The 24,941-nt window shown below is 60.0% G+C and overlaps 1 protein-coding gene across 1 annotated transcript; it reads right to left on the bottom strand.

Annotated features, from left to right (window-relative positions):
• Window positions 1–1,169: 1,169 nt before the first annotated feature.
• On the bottom strand, window positions 1,170–19,819 carry ONECUT3 (one cut homeobox 3). The gene is made up of 2 exons (XM_043910657.1): window positions 18,634–19,819; window positions 1,170–1,462 (listed from the first exon to the last, which is right to left on the bottom strand). Exons 1-2 carry the CDS (start codon window positions 19,817–19,819, stop codon window positions 1,170–1,172), a joined length of 1,479 nt encoding a protein of 492 aa, XP_043766592.1.
• Window positions 19,820–24,941: the final 5,122 nt, after the last annotated feature.

The following is a 24,941-nucleotide window of genomic DNA, read 5'->3' as shown; positions in this document are numbered from 1 at the left end:
GTGCTTATCTTCGTTTCTGACCCTTCCTTCCCCTTTGTCTTTTTTTTTTTTTTTTTTTTCTTTTGGCAAAAATCAGAGCAAGCAGATTCCACCTTGTTCATCCTCTTCTTTCTCTCTTTGGAGAAAAGGCAGGAGCACAGGTGCGCCCTTGCAGGCCCAGCGCCGCAGCCCGGAGCGCTGGCAGGTGGGGCGGGTTCCAGAAGATTCCGAGCCGAGGGTGGAGCCGCGACCCCAGCTCTCAGGAGCTCAGGTGCGCCCCTGCCCTCCCGGGGCCCGCATCTCTGTGGAATCTGGGTGTTTTCTTCCGCTGCCTGGGGCCTGTTTCTCCCCGCATCATTCATCAAGGTGCGTAGCGGTAAAGTGCATCCCGGACAGAGGGATGCTGGGACAGAGGCCTCTGGAATTACCCGCTTGTTTGAGCTGCCGTCCCTTCCGGTCCGGGACTGGGTGGGGATGGGAACTCACCGGTAGCGGCTGCAGGCAGGCCCCTCCCCAGACGTTAAGGCAGGCAATTCTTGGCACAAGGAACCCTGGCCGTCGGGAGGGGCGGCTGGGTTCTTGGCTATGGGGGCAGTTCTGCCGGCGGACCGGGGGTGGTCTTGGTGGGGGGAGGGGGCGGCGTGAGCATCCAGCTCCACGTGGGCTTTGGCGACTTCGGAAGAGCTGAGTTCTGGTGGAGGGTCCGTGGGGCACCGCTGGAGACGAAGCCTTCCTGCCTCCCTCCTGCGGGCGGGAGCTGGCGAAGGAGTGGCTATTCTTTAAATTCCTTTTTGAAATTACCCGGTTTCTGTTTCTAGTATGTGCTTCTTGACCCGCTTTCGGGACGACACGTGAGCCCTGGTTTTCCTCGAGGCCCCCCGGGCGTCCTGAATTGAAGGGAGCCGGGGCGCTCCTTTCTGTCACCCCTTTCCCTCTCGGGGTGGGGTGGGGTGGAGGGCTTCCTTTGGCCTGAAGGGGATGGGGACGGAGGGAGGGGGGACCCTTTTTGTGCACTTGGGCTGGGGGTGTGCTGCGTCCCTTCCCTGGGTGTTGGGGCCCGGACGGCAGCCCCTCCAGGTGCGCCCTGGGGCGGGTCTCCGAGCCGGCAGGGTGGGAGTGGGGGGGACGTGGGTTCGGGGGCAGGCAGCGCCCGGGCCGTGGAGGCTGGGAGGGCGCGCAGCCGGGGCGCCTCAGGCCTTAGTGAAGGTGGCGGCAGCGCCGGCGGGGCCCCCGGGGGCAGCTCCGGGCTCCTCGGCCCAGCGGTTCATGCAGCGGCGCCGCGCGTTCATGAAGAAATTGCTGACGGTGTTGAGCTCCAGGCCGAGCTGCTGCGAGATGGTGACCTGCATCTCCTTAGAGGGCCGCTTGTTCTCCTTGAAGATGGCGATGAGAGTGCGCCGCTGCAGGTCGGTGAACACCAGGCGCTGCTTTTTGGGCTGCAGCGCGCGCTCTTTCTGCTGCTCCTGCTCCTTCCGCTTGCAGGCTGCGGGCGAGCGCGGGCGGGCGGGCGGGCGAGAGGGACGCGGCGCCACCGCGCGGCCGGACGGGAGAAGACAGGCCACGTGTCCCGGAGCACCGAGACATCAGGAAACACAGAAATGCGGGAAACGCGAGATGGAGAGACGACACGGGGACAGGGCCAAAAAGACAAGGGGACACAGAGAGAAGGAGGCAGCAAGAAGGTGGTAGGTCGATAGAGACCACCAGTAATGGAAGGAAAGGGGGGGCAGACAGTCGTGGGCGGGAAACAGACAAAGGAGGCAGATGGGGGGGTAGGGGAGACAAAGAAGGGGACATAGTGTGAGCACACTTCCACAGGCACGGGTCGTCACGCCCTCCCATACCCTTTCTGCATTCTGACCCCCTCCCAGCCTCATGTCCCCAAACTGCCCCTCACCACCCAAGAATCCTGACCTCAAGAGTACAACTAATGTTGGTGGCTTTCTGCCCTCCCTCCTGCAGCCCACACCTGGGGGATGTTGGGGAAAATGACCCGGAATTTCTACATGTGAGTTATTTGGCTCAGTGTAGATCTGAGTGAAAGAACTGGTTAATTAGTACCTCTTTGCTGGGTGTGTGTGTATTGGGTGGGTGGGATCACAAACTCCAGGAACATCCCGCTGGAATGATGGGGCAACTAGGTTCTCAGAAGACGGGTGACAATCCAAGCCTCCTTCCCTGGTGACCTGAAGCCTGATCAGCTTAGGGATCCAGAATCCAGCTAACATGGTCATCCACTTGGTCTCATTCTGATCTCTGAGCCCCTACTCTGGCCTCCTTCCACCAGCAGGCTGAGACCAAGGCCTGGCATCCCTCAGGTCCCCCAGGGAACTTCTGGAGAGGGGGAATTGCAAGACCAACCCTCCCTCTGCCAGAGCCAGGTGGCCCAGATGATGGGGAAGGCATAGGAGGGCGCCCTATGGTCAGTGCTTGTGTGCTAAGTCACTTCAGTCGTGTCCAGCTCTTCTCGACACTATGGACTGTAGCCCTCCAGGTTCCTCTGTCCATGGGATTCTCCAGACAAGAATACTGGACTGGCTTTCCATTTCCTTCTTCAGGGGATCTTCCCGACCCAGGGATGGAACTCATGTTTTCCTGTATCTCCTGCATTGCAGGCAGATTCTTTACCACTGAGCCACTTGGGAAGCCCCCTGTGGTGGGTGGAAGCTTGCAAAGGAGAAGTGGCAGCATCTCAGAGTGGTAGAGCTAGGGTGGAGACTATGGTCATGCTCCCCCCTGCACCAGCTTCAAAGCGGGCCCCTCTCCTCAATGCTGTGGGGCCAGTGGGTGGAAAACATGATCTTCACCAGCTAAAGCTGGCTACCTCCACCTGGGGACTGGCGACATCAGCAAAAACTCCCATCAGGGTCTCAATTCCTTGTCCACACACCAGTCAGGGCCAGTGGGTGGTGGACACCACCCCATCCTGCCTTCCCACGAACCACTTGCCCCAGCGACTCCGTCACCCCCAGAGTGGCTGGTGGCACGGGCTGTACTAGCAGATCTCTGCTGCCAGCCCTAGTGGCCTGCTGGGACCGCATACCAAGCTGGCTTTTTTTGGTTCCAGAACAGTCTGAACCAGATGACATGCCAGATCAATGTCCACACACGTCCGTAAAAAATAAATGAATGTCCCCTGTGCTGTGGCTCATTTCTCAGTGATGACAGCTCCCCCTCTCCCCCCCAAGCTCCCCCCCTCTGTTTGAACTGATGCACTACTTCCTTCTCCTTCTCTGGCTTCTTCTGACCTGGAACACACAGTGCTTCTAATTGGCTGTTTCAGGTTTCATAATTAAATAAGAGTGGCAGGCAGAGGTTACTGGACTTTTCAGAAAAAGCCTCTAATGAAGGAAAGAGAGAGAAAGTGAGAAAAATGGGAGGAGGACTGGGGGCTGATGCTCTCAGAAGAAACAGATAAGACGGGTGCAATTAGAAGTCAGATTCTGGGAGGGGTAAGAGAATACTGTATCCATGAAACAAGAACCGGATGCTGTTCAATAGAAAGGACCATGGAAGGGGCAGACAATGCTCTTAGAATTTAAGTATATTATAGCAGGAATAAAGTCAATGTAAGAATTGAGACATAGGAACTTCCCTGGCAGTCCAGTGTTTAGGACTCTGCTTTCACCACCAAGGGCCCGGGTTCATTCCCTGGTTGGGGAACTAAGATTCCACAAGCCATGTGGCATGGCCAAAAAGTTAAAAAAAAAAAAAAAAGAAGAAGAAGAAGAATTGGAACATAAAGCAAATATCCCTGGAAATACAAGTGGATGCAGATGGAAAATGAGGGAAAGATGATAACAAAGTTTGAGGATGAATGTGCAGGTTTGTCATTTGAGCAAGAAGCCATCCAAAACTAGAGAAAGGGAAGCCCAAACAAATTATATCAATATGATTAGAATAATATGTGTGTGTGTGTGTGTGTGTGTGTGTGTGTGTGCGTGCTCAGTCATGTCTAACTCTTTATGACCCCAGGGACTGTAGCCCGCCAGGCTCCTCTGTCCATGGGATTCTCCACATCTCCTGTGTCTCCTGCATTGGTAGGCAGATTTTTTTTTACCACTGCACCACCTGAGAAGCGGTTGGAAGACATGAGAATTCAGTTTAAAAGAGCTCATGAAATGCTCAGCTCAATGAATGAAGAAAGACTCCCTGAGGCTCACCCTTGTGAAATGTCAGGGACCCAGGGTGAAAAGAAGATAAATGCTCCCAGAGAGGAAAGCCACCTGCCATTTGGAGAACTAAGAATCAGAGTGGCTTTAGGCTTCTCAAAAGCTAGGAGCCAGTGGAACAATGCCTTCAAAATTCTGAGCAAAATCTATATTCAGCTAGAATTGTGTGCCCAGTCAAACTCAAGCATGAAGGTAGACTAAAGATATAGTCAGACATTCAAGGTCTCCAAAAGTTGACTTTTGTGCACTCTTTTCTCAGAAAGCTATTAGAGGGCATGGTTCATCAACATGAGGAAGTAAATTTTAAAAAAGGAAGATGTGGGATTCAGGAAATGTGATTCAACCTAGAAGAAAGGAAAAGAGGTATCCCATTTGAAGAAGGGAGACCCTGAAAGCAGGACAAAGGCGTCAAGGACATGAGGTCAGCCCCAGATCAGAGCTGGTGCACCAACAGAAGCAGAAAGGGGAGATGTCCTAACAGGTGTTAGTTTTGCATTTTGTTGAAGGATGTGGGAGAGTTTGGGATAGGCAACCATAAATTCCTGGAAGAACAAACAGCTGTACAAGAAAGGAGACAGCAATCCTAGTACTGTATGAGGTAAAACCTAGGAGATGAACAATGTACATTTTGTACATTGTTTTTTGTATACAAAGTGGGGAGCATTTTGTATACAAAGTGGGGAGAGGGAACATTTGTTCGTTTTATCTGCATAAAGAAACTTTGATGGGAGAGAGGTTCAGGAGGGAGGGGACATATGCATATCTATGGCTGATTCATGTTGCTGTATGGCAGAAACCAATGCAATATTGTAAAGCAATTATCCTTCAATTAAACATAAGTATTAATTTTAAAAGAAAGAAACACGGAAAGGAAGCACCAGGAACCACCTTGACCTCTCATCTCCTTGGAACTGGCCAGCTTGTGAAGTTCACAAGAGGAGGCCACATCTCCATCCTTTTAAGGAAAGGCTGGATCTCAGGCAGCAACACCAGGGAAGAGTCAAAACTCAGTCCAGGCCTTTACATTCTTGCCACCTGTTGTGACCTTCAATTCATTCATTCACTCATGCTTTCATTCACTCACTCAGAATTGTTCTCACAAATTCAACATGCATTTATAGGAAGGGCAGAGAGACAAACACTTTTCAGAAAGCCTGCAAGAGCTTTACATGTCCAGGGCCTTCCATGTGCTTTTTTTATTATCCTTAAGATAATTCCATAAGGCAAGGATATTCTTTCTTACTCAGAGAAGGTAAGCCACTTCCCCAGTCACCCAGCAAGTCCTGGCAGGGACAGGACAGGAGCCAGGGTTGACTGGCAGATGGGAGGGGGTCACCTCTTCCTCACCTACCTCCCTCTTCTCCAATCCAGAGCCAGTGGGGGCCTCAGAGGCAGAGGCTGGGGGAGGGGCCAGCCACAGCAGAGTCGTGAAAAAACTTCGCATTTTGTCGATCACAGCAAAAAGAGGCTCCGCTCCCCCCCCCCCCCCCCCCCCCCCCCCGCCCTTCCCGGGCGTTCAATCTAATTACAGCTCCTCACAGCCCAGATCGATCCGGGCTCCAGTCGGAGCTGTTTACCGCGAGCAGCTTTTGTCACCGCTTCATCCCCCACAGCCCCCAGCGGCGCCGGCCTGGAGGCCCCTGGCCCCGCGGGGGTGTCAGTGCGGGTGGGGGAGGCGGCCCAGAGCGGCCTCCTCCGCCCACCAGTATCCCTTCCAGGACTCAGGATCACCCCAGTCCAGCCCCCAAACCGCTGCAGTCCCTGGAGGTAGCCCCAGGAGGAGGAGAGGACAGGAAATGGGCCCCTTTCATAGAAGTGAAAACAGAGGCTGTGAGAGGACTGACCAGGAAGTAGCCCTGGGGAAGACAGACCGCCGGGTGGGGCAGCCTGGGGCCTCCTTACCCACGGCCCCCAGACGCTGCCCTGCCACTTGTAGGGCCACCTCTCCCACAATGATCTCCCCTGGGGATCACCACTGTGGAGTGCCTACAAAGCCTCCTCCGCCATCCCCTCCACCATCACCTGCTCCCCCTGGGACTCTTCCACCTCCATTTCTTCCTCCTCCATCAGAGTCGCTTATACCTCATCATGCCCTCCATCACCTCTGTTTCTGTCACCTCCACCATCACCATCTCCTCCACCTGCATCGCTTCCACCATCGCTGCCTCTTCTGCCCTCACCTCATCTCCACCACCATGGTGTCCATCTACCATCATCACCTCCATTACTTCCACCTTCACCAATTCTACCAGCATCACCTCCGGCTCCACCAGTAATTCTACCAGCATCACCTCCTCCTCCACCATTACCGCCACCTATAACACCACCACCTCCATCCACAGTCTACCTCCATCACCCCATCAACACCACCTCTGCTCTCATCATTTCCTCCACCTGCACTCCTAACACCATCCATTTTATCACCTCCACAACTGTCTCCTCCAGTATCCTCACTTGTACCATCAAACCCCATCATAGGGCTCACCTTTGTATGTGACTAACACAGGGAGTACATAGCCCAGTCCCCTTACCAGGGCTTCCCAGCTTGCGGTGGGGGGGCAGGGGGGGCTCCAGACTCAGGCCCACACCACTAACCATGGTTGCCATGACAGCACAGGAGGAGCCAGCTGGGCTGGCTTGTGGGATTTGGGGGGGGGGGTTGTCTCTCTGGGACCCCGGGGGAGTCCGTTCCTTTACAAGGCCAGCTTCAGTCTCAGCTGCAAAACTGGGACCCTCTGCCTCCTTCAAACATTTTTCAGTGTGCTATCAGCTATCCACCCCCTCCACCTCATTCAGCCCCTTATCCCCACCGTCTCTCTGTTCTCATGTCCTCCTGCTGCCCCGACTCAGCTCACAGCCTCGCAACCACACTGGTTTCACCCCTGGCACAGTCCAACCTCAGGCCTTTGCAACTGGCTGCCACCTCTGCCTGCATTGCTCTTCCCCACGTTTCCGCATGGCTCCCTCGTCTCTTTCTTGTCTTCCCTCAAAGCTCTCCTCTCACCTGCGAGGACCATCCTGACCCCCCTCTCCAATTTAATTCTGCAAACTCTCCCTGCTCAGCTTTTTTCTTCCTTTTCCCCTGACAGCATTTACCATTCTCTCAGGGAATGAGGGTTCTGGCTCCAACTTTCTCTCCTCTCCGCCCTCCATGACCTCAGGGACGGAGAATCTGATACTCGGAGCCAGATTCCATGATCTTAGAGCATCCAGGGTCCCCACCTCGTTGCTGTCAGTCATTTTGGAGTCCAGGGATGAGGGGGCTCTGGGGCTGGCTCCTGGGAGTCCTGGAGGAGATCCAAGGGGATACAAAAGAGGCCCCTTTCCAAATTAGCTCGCTCCTAGGGCGCCCCTCACGGGCTAAGGGTGGGCTTTTCTGTCCGTCCGGCCCGAGTTTCCCGCTGTGACCGGCAGGAGGCAATGGTCTCCGCCCCAGCACAGGGCGGGGCTCCGGGGAGCAGGGTCAGCCAGGCTGGGCCGCATCCGGGCGGCGATGGCAAGGGGAACTGAGTGGGGGTCACCCTCAAGTTCCCCTTCATTTCAGACCCTCTGAGGCTTGCTCCCACAGCACCTCTGTCCCTCCTGCCGTTCTAGGAAGTTGCTCACCTCCAGGAGCCCGTGGGTTACTGCCAGGTGCCCACCTCTGAGCCTGTTTCCTCACATGGAAAATGGTCTTAGTCATAAGCCCTGCCTTGCCAGGCTCTGCAAACGGGTTTAGCTGGGAAAGTCCTGAATAGGGTAATGGCACTGAGCTGAGACTCTCAGCTCCTATCTGGGGGTGCGGGGGAGGGGCTAGGTTCCAGCCCCCATTTGCAGTGCAGCTGTGAAGTGCCTCCCCACCTCAGGACATGCCTCAAGCCTCAGCACCTTCCCAGGAATCTTCCTGGAGAAGGGAGAGATGGAGAGGCCAAGGTTCGGAGTAGGGCTGCCTCAGCCAAACAACTCCTACACATCCCTTAAGGCCCAGCCTCTGTGGCCCTTGCCCCAGGAAACTCTTCCCCTCACCCTCAGCAGAGCCCCAATTCCCTTCCCTGGGAGCCCTCTGATGTCCAGCACAGAGTGGATCCACAGGAGGCTGTGGGCCGGCTGTGTCTGTCCACTGACTGACGCCCCTCCCACTGTGGGTGGTGGGGGACCAGCCCAGACTGGAAGACCCTGCACAGGGAGACCTGCACAGGGAGCCCTGGAGGGCCGGGTAAGGCAGTGGGACCCCAGGAGCGCCCTGTCCGCAGTCAGCCAGGGAGAAGCTGGGGCCCTGGATTCAGTCACCCCCCTCAGTGGATGGTGAGAACCAGGCCCCCACTGCAGGGAGCTGGGGTTTCACCTGTTAGCTCCGGTCTGACCCACACCTGCCGCCTTCCCCCTCCTTCTCCCCAGACACCCCCTCTCCTTCTCTCCTCCCTGCCTTCCCCTTCTCCCGCCAGTCTCCCCCTCCCCTTCAGGTTCCTCAGCATCTTCCTCCCTCATCTTCTCCCTCCTCCTTCCATTTCCTCCTCCAGAGGCCTGCTGTGGTCCACCAGGGTGACCTGGAGAATGAGTGGCCCCGCTATGCCTGTCCGGGGCCATCCCTAGCCCAGCCAGCTGACCACGTGGGCTGTCTGTCCCTGTCTGTTGGGTGTGCCTGTGTGAAGATGCACAGGGCCTGACCAGGTGGACAGAGGTTTGAGGGGGATGTGGTGTGTGCAGTGCGCTTTGCTGCACTGGGGGGGGGGGGTGTCCATGCAGAGCAGACCCCAAGTGTGAGTGACAGCAAGTGACCTATGATGGTAGGCAGAGCCGTGGGTGTGATGGGTGGATGGGAGGGACAGTGTGGGAAGGCTCAGAGGATGTGGTTGGTCAGTGGGCGGTAGGGGAAGACCCAGGGGCCAGCAGACCTCAGCGTGACCTGGGCTTGCAGCTGGCCTGGGGGGTGTAGGGGACACAGCGTGGACATCAGATGGAGGGTGCTGTGTGAAGAGTCAAGGGCATAATGTGACTTCTGGGTGTGACAGCCAGTGTGGGTGGCCCTGAGCCCATGGGGTCTGAATGCGGGATGGGCCACCCTAGGGCGGTTCTTGTCTGCTCTTGTCCTGGGATTGCCAGCTGCCCCCCACCACCGCCACCCTCTCCTTCCCGGTCAGCAGTCTCCGGAGGCCAAGTGGCCCTTCGCATACAATCCGTGGTTTACGACCCTGGTCCTGATGTCCCCATCCGTCCATGGAGGTGGGGGTCCCACCATACAGCAGTCCAAACGCAGGCCAGAGTGGGCCTGCAGCCCTCATTCCTCCCTTCACTAGCTCTTTCTCCACACACCTATCAAGCGCCTACTGTGTGTGCTGTTTGGATAGCTTTGCTGGGGAAAGCAACGAGTAAGATGGATGCAGCCTCCGCCTGACGGAACCGCGATATGATGTGACGACATGCCAGCCAAACAATCAGAGATACAGGGAGACCCATGGCTGCCCCGATGTGCAGCGGGGGTGGAGGCAGGTGTGGGTGGGCTATTTGTAGGGGAAGACCTGAGGCTGGCTTGGTGGGAACAGATCTGGGCATGGAGGGTGAAATAGGAGGCCGAGCATGACCTCTGGGGACAACAGGGGAGAGGCATAGTGAAGCCCAGGGAGACAATGCAGAAGCCAGGGTCACACTAGGAGGGTGACACCCCCCAAGAAAGGCTGGGTTTGACAGGATAGGACAACAGCCAGACGGTGGCCCCCAAATTCAGCGACCCAGGAGCGTTGTCTCAGTCCCTGTGTTACACTCTGTGCTGTGTTCAAGGTCCCCAAAGAGTTGCTCTTGTCTGCCCCCTGCCCCCCTGGCCCCGTAAGCCTGTACCCCACAGTGTCCATCTACCTGGGCACAGGTTGGGGTGTGGGAGCAGGAGCTGGATTCGCTGTCCCCTCCCTCCGGCCACCTTCTGAGTTCAGCTCAGCTTCTTGGAGCAGACAATTCAATACGGAGCCAAGTCTCCGGCTGGGATGATGACTGGTTTCCTTGGCGACACATCTCGCCCGGGCCACCAGCTGCCCAGCCCCAGATGTGGGGCACATTGATACACCCACCTGGTGGCTTGTCCCCACTGGGCTGTCTGCCTTCAGCATCCCCCGCTGGCCTCCCCTGGCCACAGACAGTGAGTGACTTGCCCAAGGTCACACGGTGAGCCACTAGGAGGGGAGCTAAGCACATTCATAACTCCATCCTCTTTATCCACACCCTGCATCCCTGCAGTCCCCAGTAAGAGGTTCTCATGGATGGGGGGCAGAGTCATCTCCAGGGAAACCGAGGACCCTCTGGAAGCCTCAACAGCCCCCTCTGTCTCTGCTGCATCTCGGCTCTCCACACCCGCTCCTTCCGTCCTCTCCTCCCCTGCCCGCCAGGTCCACACCTCCCATCTCCCAGCATCTGAACCACCTTGGCTGTCGCCCAGCCTCCCTCCCTCCCTCCCTCGATCCCTCCCCCTTTCCTTCCCCTGATGGGATTTTAATGGCCGCATTTTCAAATTAGTTCTGAGCCTTTCAAAGACTTATCAGAGAAATGAGCATTTCCACTGGACTCTGGGCTGCCCCTGGTGGGAGGGGGGGTAAGGGGGGGCTCCATCTGGTGGTTGCAACGCCTGTGGTGGGGGACGCTGGGGTGTCCAGGGGCAACTCTCACGCCTCTAACCCCCTCCCCATTCAGGCACTAAGGGGGAGGGTTGGGGGGGGCGGCAAACCGCATCAGTGTGCACACAGAGCTTTTATTTAAAAAAAAAGAAAAAAACTGTTAACAGTCACAGCGGCCAGCAGTTGGAAATGGATTTGAAAAAGATGACAGGAAAGGAACCGGTGATAAGAAAAAGCGTAGAGAGGCCAGCGCACAAAAGGGAGGGGTGGGGGGAAGCGCAGAAAAGGGAGGGGTAGGGGAAGCCAGCATCTCGGTGATTGGGAAACTCGGCCACAGATAAACTCACAAGCGAAATGGTGGCGGTGCACGTGCGCGCTGCGGCCTGGGGCCGACCGCAAACCACCTGAAACCTCCCAGCTGTCCACCGGGCGGGGAGGTGGTTGAAGAAAGGAGGGAACGGCCAAAGAGAATATTACACAGCTGGCAAAAGGGCCCCGAGGCGCTCTCTTTCCTGATGTGGATGTTCCGTGGCAGGAAGCAGAAGCACAGGAGAACTGCGGGGGAGTGGGGGTGGGTGGTCTTTCGGTGGTATTTTTTTTAAAAGAGGAAAAAGAAAACTTTCATTAGGGGTGCTGGATTAAGTGTCACTTCTCTTTAGAAGGAGAAATAGAGACTGGAATTTATAGAAAGGAGGACTTGGCGAATGGGTCCGCTGTTTGGGAAAAAAAAAAAATACAAAACAGCATTTTTGGCGGAGGGAGCGAGCAGGGTCTTTGTCGAGGTTCCCCAGCGCACAGGAGCTTTTTTCTTTATCCGCTTTGTGCTCCAGCCGACTGCGGATTCTAGTCTCCATTTGGGGAAACGGAAGTGCTCAGAGGACACGCCTCGTCCACGGTCACGGGCCTGAGCTGCCGCCGGCCCGTGCCTGCCTCTCTGGGAGCGCCCCGTGTGCCCCCGCGCTGAACCGTTTGCGTTCCAGGCGCAGCGACCCGACGTTCCAAGCGAGCGCACAGTGGAGCGCGCCAAGTCAGACGCTGCCCTGGGTTGGGCCGGGAGGGAGGCGAACCCAGATACGGCTACCGCTGGGTGAGATGTGGTTCACCGCGCCCCCCACCCCAGTGGTGGGATGCGAGCGCCGCCGGTGACCCTGCTGGGACGCCGCGGGTGTGCAGTGCTAGTGTTCCGGTCTCCTTACACTGGGCCGCGAGCGTCCACCTCCCGCCGAGCTGTGGAAGGCAGGTACACGCTAGATCCTTTCGGGTTTGGGAGATTCTACGTCCGCCGGGGACAGAACGGCGGAACGCGGCGGCCCGGGTTTTGCACTCGGGGGCTTGGCCGGCACTGCAGGACGGCGGCGGCCTGGGGCAGTGGGAACCAAGGTACTGACATCCTCCCCAGGGCGCGCGCGGATGCGCTCGGCTTCGTAGAGAAGCATGAACACTGCTCTAACCCCACCAGGCCCCCAATTGCCCACCCCGTCACCGCTCGCGGACGCGACCTTCTCCCAACCCCCCAGCACTAGGGAGTAAGGTCGGACAGCAATTGCCTGGAAGCGGGTGTGGAGAAATGGTCAGGCGGCCCAGCTGGGGGTCCAGGAATAATTCCTGGCCGCTCGCAGCAGTTTCCGGAGAGAGAAGCGGGTTCTTCCCCACACCCCCAGCGCCCGGTGCTGCCTCCGATCGCCAGACCCGACTTGAGCCGGAGACTGCGCTCTCTTGTCCTAGCGTGGACGTGGGCGCCTACTTGTGTCCCGTGAGGACCTACCCTCACATCCCCGTTCCTTTGCATCTCCGCATGAGTTCCCCATGCGCGTCTACACTGCGTCCCGGGCACGTCTACACTTCCGTCCTTTCTCTCCGGCGGCCCGCGCCAGTCGTGGACGCCCTACTGGTCTGTTTCCTTCTGCCACTCTGTGGCTTTGTGCGTGTGATTCTTTAGGTCTAAGCCCCTCGCCCACTCCCACATCAGTCCTTACGGCAAGACGACGGCGGCAGGAGGGACCCTGCCCCACCCTCATCCTGACCCCACCCACATTCTGGCCCCATCCACATACCGGCCCCACTCACATCCACACCTATTTGGCCGAGGGGAAACTGAGGCCGCAGGTGCCCCAGGACACCCCAAAGTCAGATGGGTCTCCCAGGCTGGTCCTGGCTCCAGACCAGCTTTTCCCCTCCCCTAGGAGCACAGCCTTCCTTATTGATCAAGGGCCATATTTAATTAAAAACTTGATTCAAACCAGCCTGAGCTGCCCTGGTTAAGCCGAGCTCGCTGCTACACACAAAGACTCCAGCCTTAGGGGCCCGGCCTCCATCCTTACAGCAGCTCTGGCTTCCCGCCTCCCAGCCTTTGTCCTTGGTGTTTCCACCCGCCCTGAGGCAGAACAGAAAGTTGCCGCCACTTCTGGGATCTGGGGAGCAACCAGGCATGGTTTTTTAAGAAGAGGAATGGTGAGCCCCCTCCAGCTGCGGAGAGGACTCCAGGGGAGGGGGTGGAGCCTGGAGACCAGAGTGGAGGAGGCGGCGGCCAGAGGTGGGTTGCTCCGACTAGAGTGGTGATAACTGATAGGGGGCGGGGCGTCGGGGGTCGGGGGAGGCGAGGGAAAATGGCCACGTCTTGGTGAGCCCTACGATTTTCAGCTAAGGAGACTTCAGAATAAAGAAGCCAAAGCACAGCTCCAGTACCTCTGTGTGCTTCTCTGCCACGTGGGGGTGACCGTCCAGTCTCTCAGGCAAGAAGGAGTTCTCCGACCTGGGGTCCAGGGAAGCGGGACATTCAGTGCCCCAAATTCCCCCTGAGGGCCGGCAGCCAGGAGGAGCAGAAGCAGGTGGCTCTGTGTGCAGCAGGGGGACACTGGGACTCGACCTCCACCCCCTCCCCCCTCGAGGGTCTTTGGTGGTCCCTGGGGGGGCTCCCGTGGGCACAGGAGTCTGTCCAACTCTGTATCAGGAGGAAAGTGCAGGCCGTCCCTCCTAGCCCAAGCATCACCCAAGTGTTTGTAAGCTGGACCTGGATGTAACCTGGAGAGCCTTCCTCCTAGTCCTGGCCTCAGTCTGCTGAGCTCCCCTCCCAGCCTTTGTCTCTGCTGGGCCCTGAGTGGGATAGGAGCCTGAGCCTCTCAAGCCCTGCTTACTGCTGGCTCCACATCTCCCTGCTTGTGAGGCCTCGGCAAGTGCGTCCCTTTCAGCCTTGGTGGTCTGTAAAGTGGGCTCATTATCTGAACTGGCTTAAACAGTCCCTTATTCCTAGGGGAGAGGGAGGGCTCTGGGCACCCCAGACAGCCCCCTCCCCATCTGACAGCCAGAATCATGGAACCTGGGCAGGGAGCTGGCACCATCCCACTTGGGGCTTGTGTTCTAGAATGGGGGGCTGGTGTGAGGGCCCCTGGGCATTGTACCCAGACCCACAAGGCTCTGGTACCCACAGCACCAGACAGTCTCCCCCTACTCCTTGTTTCTCAGGGGGGAGGTCCGCAGTGTCCCCACTGGGTCCCAGACCCCCTTCAGCTCCCCTGCCCACTCTCTGTGGATTCCACGAAGCACAGGCTGCCGGTGGCTACCCGGGTCTTCCCTACAGACGAGGAGATGTGGGTGTGAGCAGGTGAGGGTGAGTAAACAATGTGGCCTCAGGGTGCATGTTCTGTGAATGTGTCCTCAGGGGTTCTGGTGGTTTGGTGGGGAACAGGTTGATAAGAAAAACCTCAACAAGCACCTCGGAGGTGGCACTTGATTCTGTCCATTTCTCAGATGAGGAAACTGAGACTCAGACCCTTGCCCAGGATGAGTTAGTCATAGAACCCAGGTGAGGCCAGTTCTCAGCTGGGATGTCTTTCCTAAAGGGTCTGTAAGGGGTGTGGGCCCTTGTGGTTGGTTCAAGGTCAAGTTTTACAGAAGGTCCATTGGCCTTTGGGGGGGGGGTGGGCAGAGAATTTATGGGGGACGGGTAGTGGTCCTCCCAGAGTAGACCTCTGAGTTGAGTCTCTTCAGTCTAGGAAAGCCTCCACCCCACCTCCCCGCCAGCTTTTCAACACCTGATGGTGGATACAGGATGGGTGGGGGACAGGCCTGTCCTAGTCTGGGGGGAGGGGCAGTTGGTGTGTCTTTTCCCCTTCCATCACCGTCCCCCCCAGACTCCCAGCCACCGGTCACTGCCCTCACTGTGCCCACCCCCCTTCAGCTCCAGAAACGGCTCCCTCCCTGCCTCAGTTTCCCCCACCAGCTGTCTCCCTCATCCTTCAGGGATTCTGGGTTCCCGGCTCACTAGTGAGCCAGGAGGAGGGGATCCTTCCTTCAATCGCCACCATCTGATATTTTATATATATTTTCTGATCAGTTACAAAAAATACTTTTCCTCCGGAGTTGCAATTTAAACAATATTTGAAGACGGCCGAAGTTATCGACCAGGTGGCGGTGATGAATTAGAGCCGGTAATTCGAATTCATCGACCACCCCGCCCCCGCAGAGGAGTCCGTCAGCCCCTCCCCCAGCCCCTCTCCCGTAATTACCGTTTGAGACGGAGTCTTCGAAGGGAGGGCTTCGAAGAGGTGGCGGCTGGGAAGCTGGGACTCTAAGGACCCTGGGGGTGGAGCAGGGTGAGACCCCCAGGGCAGTGGGGTTGGGGCCTCGCAGGATGGGCCGTCCCCAGAATCTCAGAATTCAGACCCAGAGTCTGTCTCCCCCAGTGCACACATTTTACAGATGGGTAAACTGAGTCACAAAGAACAGACAGGTCTGGGAGCAACGGAGTGGGGAACCCTGAGGTCTACCTGGCCAGATTTCTTGGGTGCTTCAAAAGAAAGAAATCCCCCTTCAGTCCTCAACGCCAGAGGACTGCCGGCTCCACGTCTCCCTGCTGTGCGGCTTCGGCAAGTGCGTCCCTTTCAGCCCTGGCTCGGTGGTCTGTAAAGTGGGTTCATGATCTGAGCTGGCTTAAACGGTCCCTCATTCCTGGGGAGGGAGAGAGGTGGAGGAACTGGGAGCCGTCAGGTTCCAGACGAGTGACCCCAGCTGGAGAGCGGCCGCTGGGAGCCCTCACCTCCAGCTTCCCGTCTCCTTTTCTGCCTCTTTGTGTCTTTGCCTTTCTCACTTTGTTTTTGCCACTCTGTCTCTCCCTACCTACCTCTGTGTCTTTCTGCCTGTCTCTGCGTGTGTCTTTTTCCGTCCTTACCGCCTCCTGGTCCAGGGCGGTGGGGAGGACACCCCGACGGGACGCCCACAGCTGCTGGGCCAAGAAGCGAGGCCGGAGACAGAGGCCCGCAAGCGCGCGGGGGCGGGCCTGGGGCGCGGAGCTGCCAGTCGGTCCGGGGATGGCGGGCGGCTTTCGCTGGGCTCAGGATGGGGACTGGGGAGGAGGAAGGGCGGTGAGTGCGGCCTGCCGGGGTCGGACTGTGCGGGTCGGCGGCCTGGAGGCGCCTTAGGCTGTCGCGTGCCGGGCGGCGCGTGGGGGAGGAACGAGTCAGGCCGCCTCCCCCTAACCGCTGCGATTTGCCGCCACTTAACCGCTTTTCATTTGCGCAGCGACCGGAACTAAAGGCCTCTCGGCCGGTCGGCTCATAATTACCCCACGGCCCAGCCACCTCTAACATTCTAAGCCCAGCCCCGCGCTCTGGACGCGGTCCTGAGCGCGCCCAAGGAGCGGCAGGTGCCCAGGGCCCGGTGCGCGGACCAGGCGGGCGGCAGGGTCACAGAGTGGGCAGGGGCCTGGGGAAACAACGGCAACAGGCCGGTGTTGCGGTTCAGTGTCCCCTGGATCTGAGCCTGTGCCAGGCCCTGTCTCATCCCCTGCATTTCCCCTAGGGGCCCCCAGACGGTCGCTATTCTGAGTCCCAGTCCAGATGGGGAAACCGAGGCTCAAAGAGGCGAGGAGGCTCTCTGCTGCCACAGAAGTCAGGGAGGGCCGGCCGGGATGCAAGCTCGGCCTTAGTTCCTGCCCCCCTGCCCTGCCCGCCTGGCGCTGCTCTCCCACAGCAGAACCCCTATGGGGACTTCTCCCCTGAGGTTTGCCGTTCTACGATGCCCTGATCAATCTCTTGGATGGCCCGGAAATGTGCCATTCGAATGCCACAAATGGGTTCTGTTTCTTACATGCTGTGACAGTGGAATAAAAAAAAAAGGAAACTGGTGTGTGTCTTTTGCGTACACGTGTGTCAGACACAATGTCCCCGAAATACATGCGCTGGGGTGGAGGCCAAAGGTGGCGAGAGTGGCGGTAAGTCAGACCTCACCAGTGACCCCATTCGACAAGGGCCGCTTAGCATGTGTGGTGTCAGAACTCTGCCTTTGGCCTGCTCCCTAATGTCACCTGCATCACGCACACACGGCAGGCCATGACTGTGCATTGGTGTGCTTGAGTGTCTCCTGTGAACATACCTGTGTCACTGCATGTGTCACGAGGGGGGTGGGGCAGGACAGAGTGGATCCTGTCCTCAAACAAGACCATCCAGGTTCCTGACACCATTTCTAACATTTCATGGCAACCTCCCCACGCACTTGGTCACCTGCCACATGAAAGGAGGATTTATTCCCCAACGTGGAGGATGAAGGAAGCCTATCGGAGGCTCAATCACCTCGCTCTGCAGAGGGGAAACTGAGGCACCCATGTAGGTGCAGGGCCCCCAGGTTGTCCAGGTTGCCTAGGGGAGGGAAGCAAATAACACGGACCCCTCTCCACCCACCACTGGCACCCCAGTCTTCACAGCAGAAGGCTGCAGACACGGCCCCTGCTCCCTCCCATCCTCCCTGCTCCAGGGTCTGCTGGTTGAGTTAGCCAGCTCCAACCAGCCCCACTCGCCCCTGTGCACAGAAGCGATCGATCAGGTGCCTGGGGCTGCTATTGTCCCCATGGCTGGGGCGGCTTCAGTCCCTCCCCAGAGTGGCCAGGAAAAGACCCCCCCACCCAAGCCAGGCCACCATGGTGAGAGTGGGGGCTCTCCTGCATTCCCCCCCCCCACTCAGCAGAAGGGGTCCTGGGCTGGCTAGGGGCAGGTGTGGACCCTCCTCTTGTAAGCTGGGAGGGAGAAGGGGGTCAATGAGCATCAGTGGGAGTAAGATGAGGAGGCAGAGAGAGGTAGAGAGGGAGCAGGACAGAGAGGAGGAGGAAGAATGAGACAGGGAAGAAAACGTAGATCGAGCAAAGAAATAGATACCAGTTTGCCCCGACAGAGAGTAGAAATGAGAGAAACACAAAATGGAAAAGAGAGGCGGGAGCAACCGCGCGGGGAGGGCAGCGGGGCGGCTGGGGTGTGAAGGCCTCCGGGCCGCGGGTCCCCGGGGCCGCCCCTCCCCCGCCCGTTCTCGAGTGACCTTTGCCAGCGGCCGGAGGGGGGAGGGGGCTATCGATCGCCGAGGCCCAGCTACAAAGAAGCGCGCGCTGGGGCCGGGGGCTGAGCGCGGGCCCGGCTCTGGCTGCGGAGGCGCCGGTGTTCGGTGTACGGTTCCTACACTCTGCCCTCGGAGCGGGAGGCGCAGCGAGGGGCCGTTCGGGGGGAGGGGGTGGCACTCCGAGCTGAGAGCGGCGGCACGTCTGGGTCACACCCCCTACCCGCCACACACAGACACATACACATCGCACACAATGAGGACCCTGCTGGCAACTTGCGGATCCTCCAGCAGTCTGAAGGGACCCAGAGACCCCACTCCCAGTTCCTGGAGGGACTGAGCGGGAGTGTAGACTCCCGTAGGGGAGGGACGGCGGCACAGTCCTTCCCCCCCTTTCGGTGACGGTACAGACGGGCAGGGGCGAAGATCGCGCTCTCACCTCCTGCAAGGGGGTCCCTAGCGGGCGGCGAGTGCCAGGCCACCGAATGGGGAGGGGGCCGGGGCTCTCCGCCGACGCACTGCCTAGTGCTAGGGAGCCCCCCGAAGCAGGACCCCTAGGGTCGGGCGGTGCGCGGAGCTCCTACCTGCCAGGCGCAGCGCCGACATGCGCTGGAACTCGGGCTCCTGCAGCCACTTCCACATCCTGCGGAAGGTCTCACGGCCCGATTTGAGCTTGCTCCAGGGCTTGGGGTTGCGCAGCAGGTCGGAGAGCGTGCCCTGCGAGCGGCACAGGATGCGCTGCGCGAAGATGGCCTGCGGGATGCTGTAGCGCTTCAGCTCCGCCGTGATGCGCTGCGCCACCTCCTTGGTGTTGATCTCCTCCGCCGCCGCGCCCGCCCCGGGGCCACCGCCGCCCGCGGCCGGGCCGCCGCCACCCGCGTGAGACCCGTGCGCTCCAGCCGCCGCCAGCCCGCCCAGCGGCGCCAGCAGCCCCGCGGTGCTCCCGCCGCCTGCGCCGCCGCCGCTGCCGCCGCCTCCGGACAGCCCGCGGGCCAGCGCGTCCTCCGCGCGACCCAGCAGCGCGGCGTGCGGCTCGAAGGCGGCGGGCGGCAGCAGTTTGTCCCCGGCCAGGTGGCCCGGCGCGCCGTAGGCGGCCAGCGGCGGGGGTGGCGGCGGCGGCGGGGGCTGCGGGGCGCCGTGCAGCGCGGGCGGCAGTGCATTGGGCAGCGGCGACAGCGGCGACCCCATGGCGGGCAGCTCCTTGCCATAGGGCCCGTAGAGGTGGCCCACGGAGGCGAGCGCTGCGCGCTCGTCGCGCATGAGGGTGAAGCTGCCGCTCACGCTGGCCGCCAGGCGCTGCGGCGGGGGCGGCGGGGGCGGCGCGGCGGCCGGGTGCGGGTGCGAATGGGGGTGGCCGCCGTGCGCTCCGGCTACAGCTGCGGCCGCCGCATGCTGGTGGAACTTGTCCGCCACGGCTGCGAGCGGGGGCAGGTGCTGCAGCGGCGTGAGCGTCGTGTAGGTGCCGCCCAGGCCCGGAGCCTCGCAGGCCATACCCATTGCCGGGTGCAGTGGGCCCGCCAGCTCCCCGCGGAAGTCAGCGCCGCCGCCCGCGCCGCTCGAGCCGCCCGCGCCCCCGGCGCCCCCACCGCCGCCGCCGCCGCCGCCGTCCAGCAGGCTCGCCATGCCGGCCACTAGGCCGGGGCGCCCGGGCGCCACCAGGCCGCGGTGCTGAGCCGCTGCCGAGCGCGCGTGGCTCGGGCTTAGCAGCTCTCCCGCCTGCGCGTGGGCCACGCCGTGCAGGCCCCCCAGGCTCTCCAGGCTCAGCTCCATGCTCTGCCGCCGCGCGCGGACTCCTCGCCGGCTCGGCCACCCGCCCGCCGCGCGCGCTCTTCGGCGCCGGCCCGGCGCGCTCAAGGCCGCCGCATGGCCCCCGCCCGCTCCCCGGTGGCTGCGCGCGAGGCTGCCCGGCTGCGCGGCGTACGGCCCGGCCCGGCTGCGAGCGCGGCCACCAGGATGTGGCGGGGGAGCGGCCGCCGGCGCCCGGGCCCGGGTCTGACGTCAGCGCCCCCGCCCACCGGCTCCCCTCGCCGCCGCCTCCCGCCGCCTAGCTCTCCGCCCGCCCTGGCCCCCTGGAGCGCCAGGCTGGCCGGAGTGGGTTAGACTCCGGGCTTCTGCCAGACACCCTGCAACTGCCTCCACCGTGCCGCCTGGGGATCACTAGTACCCGGGGACAATGGACGGAGATCGAGGACAGACTCCACCGAGGCTGCGTACCTCGTCTCTGGGGCTCAGATTCTCTGTCTCTCCCAAGGGTCGTGAAGATTACTTTCCTCCCTGGCACCTATGAGTCCATCGTTAGGGAGTGCACCGGAATGTGACTCAGTGGGGACCTGTGATCCAGGTGTTGCTCCCTACTCATGAAGATCCCTAGGAGGTGGGCCCTCTGCTCGAAAATCTCCCTCTCTCCTAGCACAGGTCGGGAGTCACATCGTGCCCCCAAAGTTCTCTCTGGCGGGAGGGTGCTGAAAGGAAGGTCCGCAGGCTGATTCCCAGCCTGTGTCTCCGAGTGTCTGGATCTGCTCCCATGTGTAGGCACTGGGCCCTCAGTTTCCCCAGCTGTACACTGGAGCACCCTGCCTCAGGGATGCCAAAGGCTGTTCCTATTTCCAGGTCCTTCTAGTTGCCTCCATCTCCAGTGTGGGAGCAGCTTGGGGGTGACTTTAAAAGAACCTCTGTCCCCCTCCAGATCAGGCAGGCCTGATACACACACACATCCTCTTTGCTTCCCAGGAATCCCCTGGTCAGACTCCACCCTCTCCCTGGGGTTTCTCTTTGGGGTGAGAGGAGGGAAGGCGCTCCTTTCCCTCACCACCTGGAGACAAGTGAGGCCCAGAGACCCCTGGAACTGGGATAAATGAGGGAGCCTTCCACACTCAGAGACCTCTCTCCCACCACCGTGATCCCTTTGTGGGAATGAGATGCAGGTCAGGAAGGGGGGTCCAGAGTGGCCAAGTCAGACCCCAAAAGGTGCCCCCAACTGAAGAGCAGAGTGTGGGGCAAGGAGGGATTCCCAAAACCAGCCCTACCCCTTCTTCCTGCCCAGAGGATAACCACTGACTTTTCCGAAAGGGGGAGGAGAAGGGTAGGACTAGTGAGGTCTGTGATGGAGTCCCCCAGGAACCCCCACCTCAGCAGGGAGGGCCAGGACTCTAAACCGTGGGTGGAGGGCTGTGAAGGCCCTGTCAGGGAGCTCCCCCTCCATGCAAACCTTTGGGCATGTCGCTGTCTCACCACTTTCATCAGGACTGGAGGTTTGATTCTGGGAACTGCCACTGGACTTGGTGTCTGTGTGGCGGCTCCGATGTCTCAGTTTCCTTTTCCCTGACTGGGGGGGTGAGAGGAGGGGAGGATGCCTTCCTGCCTGCCCCCCCTGAGAGCCTGGGCAAGTCTTTGCAGTCCACCATAGTGGGGAGGAGGTGGGCTGTCTCCCAGTGCACCAGTGCAAGGAGGTTGAGGAACCAAGATGATCCGACCCCCAGCTTGCATGGCAGGGGTGGGCGGTGGGGATCAGACAGTAGAATGGCCTGAGCCATGTCCTAGGGTGGAACAGGGCACTAAAAAAACACTGCCTCCCAGTGCCTTGTGCTTAGGACTCAGCATTTAGTAGCCACTTACTGTTCACCAGGCACACACTCTTGCTTTACCGAGCCGGAGGGGAAGTTGTGCCTCTGTTCAGCATCCACCTCAGGCCCAAGGTGGAGAGTGGCGGTTGTGGCTGTTTGGGTTTTCATCCAAGTGCCAACACTGCCCCCAGGTCCTGGTCCACTGAATTTTCAATTCAGGATTTACATAGAATTTCAGGGACACCCATCTTCCAGATAGGAAAACAGAGGCGGCAGAGAGGGACAGGTCTGAGCAACTGACTAACACCTCCCCATGCAGATTCCAAGTCTGGGAGGTGGGTTCTGGCTCTGCCCGGCTCCAGCCACCCGCGCCCCCCCCCCCCCCCCCCGCCAGCTGTCTCACTTGCCAACAATCACAGATAATTAAAAATAATCGTAGGATCTAAAAATCAATCAGCCTTCATAAAATGATTGCATCCCAGGCCCAGCAAGCTCAAATCAGGCCTGGGGGTGGGGGGTGCTGTGGGGGTGGGGTCTCTATGGGTGGGAAAGCAGAGATGGAGGAATTACCCCCAAAGTCAACTAAGGGGTGCTCCGTGGGGTTCGGGAGCATGCAGCCTTTTACCTCCATCTTTGTATATTTCCTCCAGCTTGATTATCATTTTCAATTTCATAACAAGCTTGTGTGACTGTTGTAACAGGGAAAGCATCCATTTTGAAAGAGACCGACCAGCCACTTTGAGATGAAGGGGCCCCCTCCCCTCCACTGCCTCGGGACACTCTTAAGGTCTGTGGTCCCGGGCTTCCTGGTGGGGGGACCAGCCTCGTCCCCCAGGTACATGGAGCCTCCCAATCAGCCTGGACACTCCGACACCCCCAGAGGCGGGGATTCCACACCTGCAGAGACTATGGTCCCCCTGGGAGACTGAGCGAAAATTTGCCACCCTTCAGAGAGAGAGAAAGTGGGGAGCCCCCTGGAACCCCAGAATGGGCTTCCCCCACCAGCAACCTTTTAGTAATTAGTAAAATAGAATTGAACTGGCCGCGGACCGGCCGGTGGCTGGGGCCCTGATCGATCTTCAGTCATTAGGCAAATTGCGGGTTGGGGGAGGGTGGGCCGGATGGGGGCAGGGCGACCCCTGATCCTAGACCCTGCCCAGACCTTGGCCAAGTGGCAGAGGCTGTCTGGCCTCAGTATCCCCTCCAAGAAAATTGGAATTTGACCCCTGGAACCCAGGTCTGCACCTGGAGGTGTCTCAACCCAGGCTGCGCTGCCTTGATCAATGCCCACCCTCTCTGTTCACAGCCTGGGAGAAGCTGAGAAGCAAACCTCACCTCTGGCTAACCTGAGGGCTTGCAGGGTCCATCCAGTGGCTGGGAGGCTTAGCTGGGGCTCAGATCTCCTCCCCACTCTAGGGGAACCCAGCCTTCTTCCCAGGTTCCAGCCAGGGTTCCTGCCCACCTCTACCACAGCTAGAATCAGAATCCTCCATCTCCTGTCTTCTTGGACAGGCTGAGTTCCTTGTCGTTTTAGCTCGCGATGGCAGCTAAAAATATGTGGGTGGGTGGGTATTATACTCAAAAGTCTTCCCTTTCTGTACTTCCCCTAGGCCCCTCCACTGTTGGTGGCTGATTCTGTGATTGGATTTGTCCCCCATGGAAATGAAACTCACCAACTGCTGTGCGTTCTTCCATTTTATTAGAGCGAGGTTTAAATAAATAGTGGCGATCCACATCTCCCTCCAGTCCTGCCCAAGACAGAGACCCTTGTCAGCCCCCGGTACCGACCCCCAAACCGGCAGACGCCCCAAAATTCTGGCCGTGTACACCTGGCTGGGCCCGCGGGCTCCGCCTGACTCTGCGCCTTCGTTGGGGCCGGGTCGGAGGATTTTATTTAGATTGGGGGGTGCGGGGAGGGTGCTAGACTGTTCTCCTCCGGCCGGGGGTCCCGGCCACACTGGGCGCACGGCGCCCCGAAGATCCCACTCTCGAACCGAGGTTGGGTGTGGGGACATCCCAGCACCGAAAACCGCCACGACGTTGGGGTTTTGCCGCTGGCGGACAGAAGGTCCAAGGTTCCTGCCCACGGTCGCGGGACGCCCGGTCGTGCTGGCCCGCCGAGTGGATGCTCCCGCGGGCGTGTCGGCGACAGCTGCGCCCGATCGATCCCCGAGCCCGCCCCGGCTCGGTTGCCCCCGCCGCGCCGCGCGGCTCCATCGAATCCTCATCGCTCTCGGGCCACGCCGCCCGCCGCGCTCTCTGCAAACACCGCGCTTGTTTGCACCGGGGCACCGGGGCACCGGGGCTGGGAGTCCGCGGCTGGCAGGGGCTTCCCTGGGGCCCCGCGTCCTCCTCCGCCTGCCCCAGCAGCTCGGCCTCCGCGGGCCCAGGAGTTCCAGGCGCAGAGAACGGAGAGTGTTCCACCCCCAACTCTACGACTCTGGGTGGGTGGTCGCAGCCAGGCCCCGACTGGCGCGCGGGCGCCCGGATTGTGTAGCTTGGGGCCGCTCAGCCTGCCCGGTCTGGAAAGTGATCCTCTGGAGCTCGGGATTCCCAGGGCGCCCGAGGTCGGCCCGCGCTCTTGCCGCCTCCTCCGCCTGCCTTCACTCCCTCTGCGCGCTGGGGATCGCGTGCAGGTCCGGGATCTGGGCTGCTGGCCGGAGTTTCGGACGCCCGCCTCGTAAACACGGAGAGACCCAGTTGGAGACGCAGCCAGAAGGAACTGAGGGCACGAATCCGCCCGTCAGGCCCGAACCCCCGGTCACTCCTCTCCATCGCGATCACATCCCCCGGAAACCCTGGTAGTGAGGAAACTTGGAGCCTGTTCTGCGGTTTGCAGTCGGGGAAACTGAGGCCAAACCAGGCAGGGCGCAGGCGGCTGCCTCCAGAGGATGGTGGAGAGGGCTCCCTGCTAGCCGCCTCGGCTGACCGCGTGGGCCCGGGCACCTCAGGCCGCGGATTTCCCCGCAGCAACGAAACCCGCATTCGGCGCCCGCTCCGGAGGGGCAGAACCACCCCCGCGGCCAAGCTCGGGTCCTGACAGGGGAGCGAGCGGTACTCCCGCCCCCACGTCCCCGGGCGGCCCTGGGCGCCCTCTGGCCCTTCCCGGCAGGGTCTCTCCTTTGAAGACTAATGTAAATGTGTATATATTTAACCCACAACGCTTTCTTCCTTGCAGAAAGCCGGCCGGTGGATCTCGGAGAGGCGGGTGGCGCGGGGCGCAGTGGGTGCGTTCCGGGAAGCCCCAGGCTCGGGTATCCGGCCGGGCTGCAGCGGAGTTGCTCCTGGGGGCGCCTTCGGGAGCCACCTCGGCCGGAGTCCAGTCATGG

The sequence above is a fragment of the Cervus elaphus genome, chromosome 9 (assembly GCF_910594005.1).
Source record: "Cervus elaphus chromosome 9, mCerEla1.1, whole genome shotgun sequence".
NCBI lineage: Eukaryota > Metazoa > Chordata > Mammalia > Artiodactyla > Cervidae > Cervus > Cervus elaphus.
The sequence above is the reverse complement of the archived record's forward strand: the minus strand, read 5'-3'. Positions and strand labels throughout refer to the sequence as shown.

Bases quoted from the DNA above. Each gene is read 5' to 3' on its own strand.
- ONECUT3 (XM_043910657.1), bottom strand. From the start codon at position 19,819: ATGGAGCTGAGCCTGGAGAGCCTGGGGGGCCTGCACGGCGTGGCCCAC. The intron at 1,463-18,633 runs GTAGGAGCTCCG...GCTCGCCCGCAG, and splicing joins GTCGGCGCTGCGCCTGGCAG to CCTGCAAGCGGAAGGAGCAG.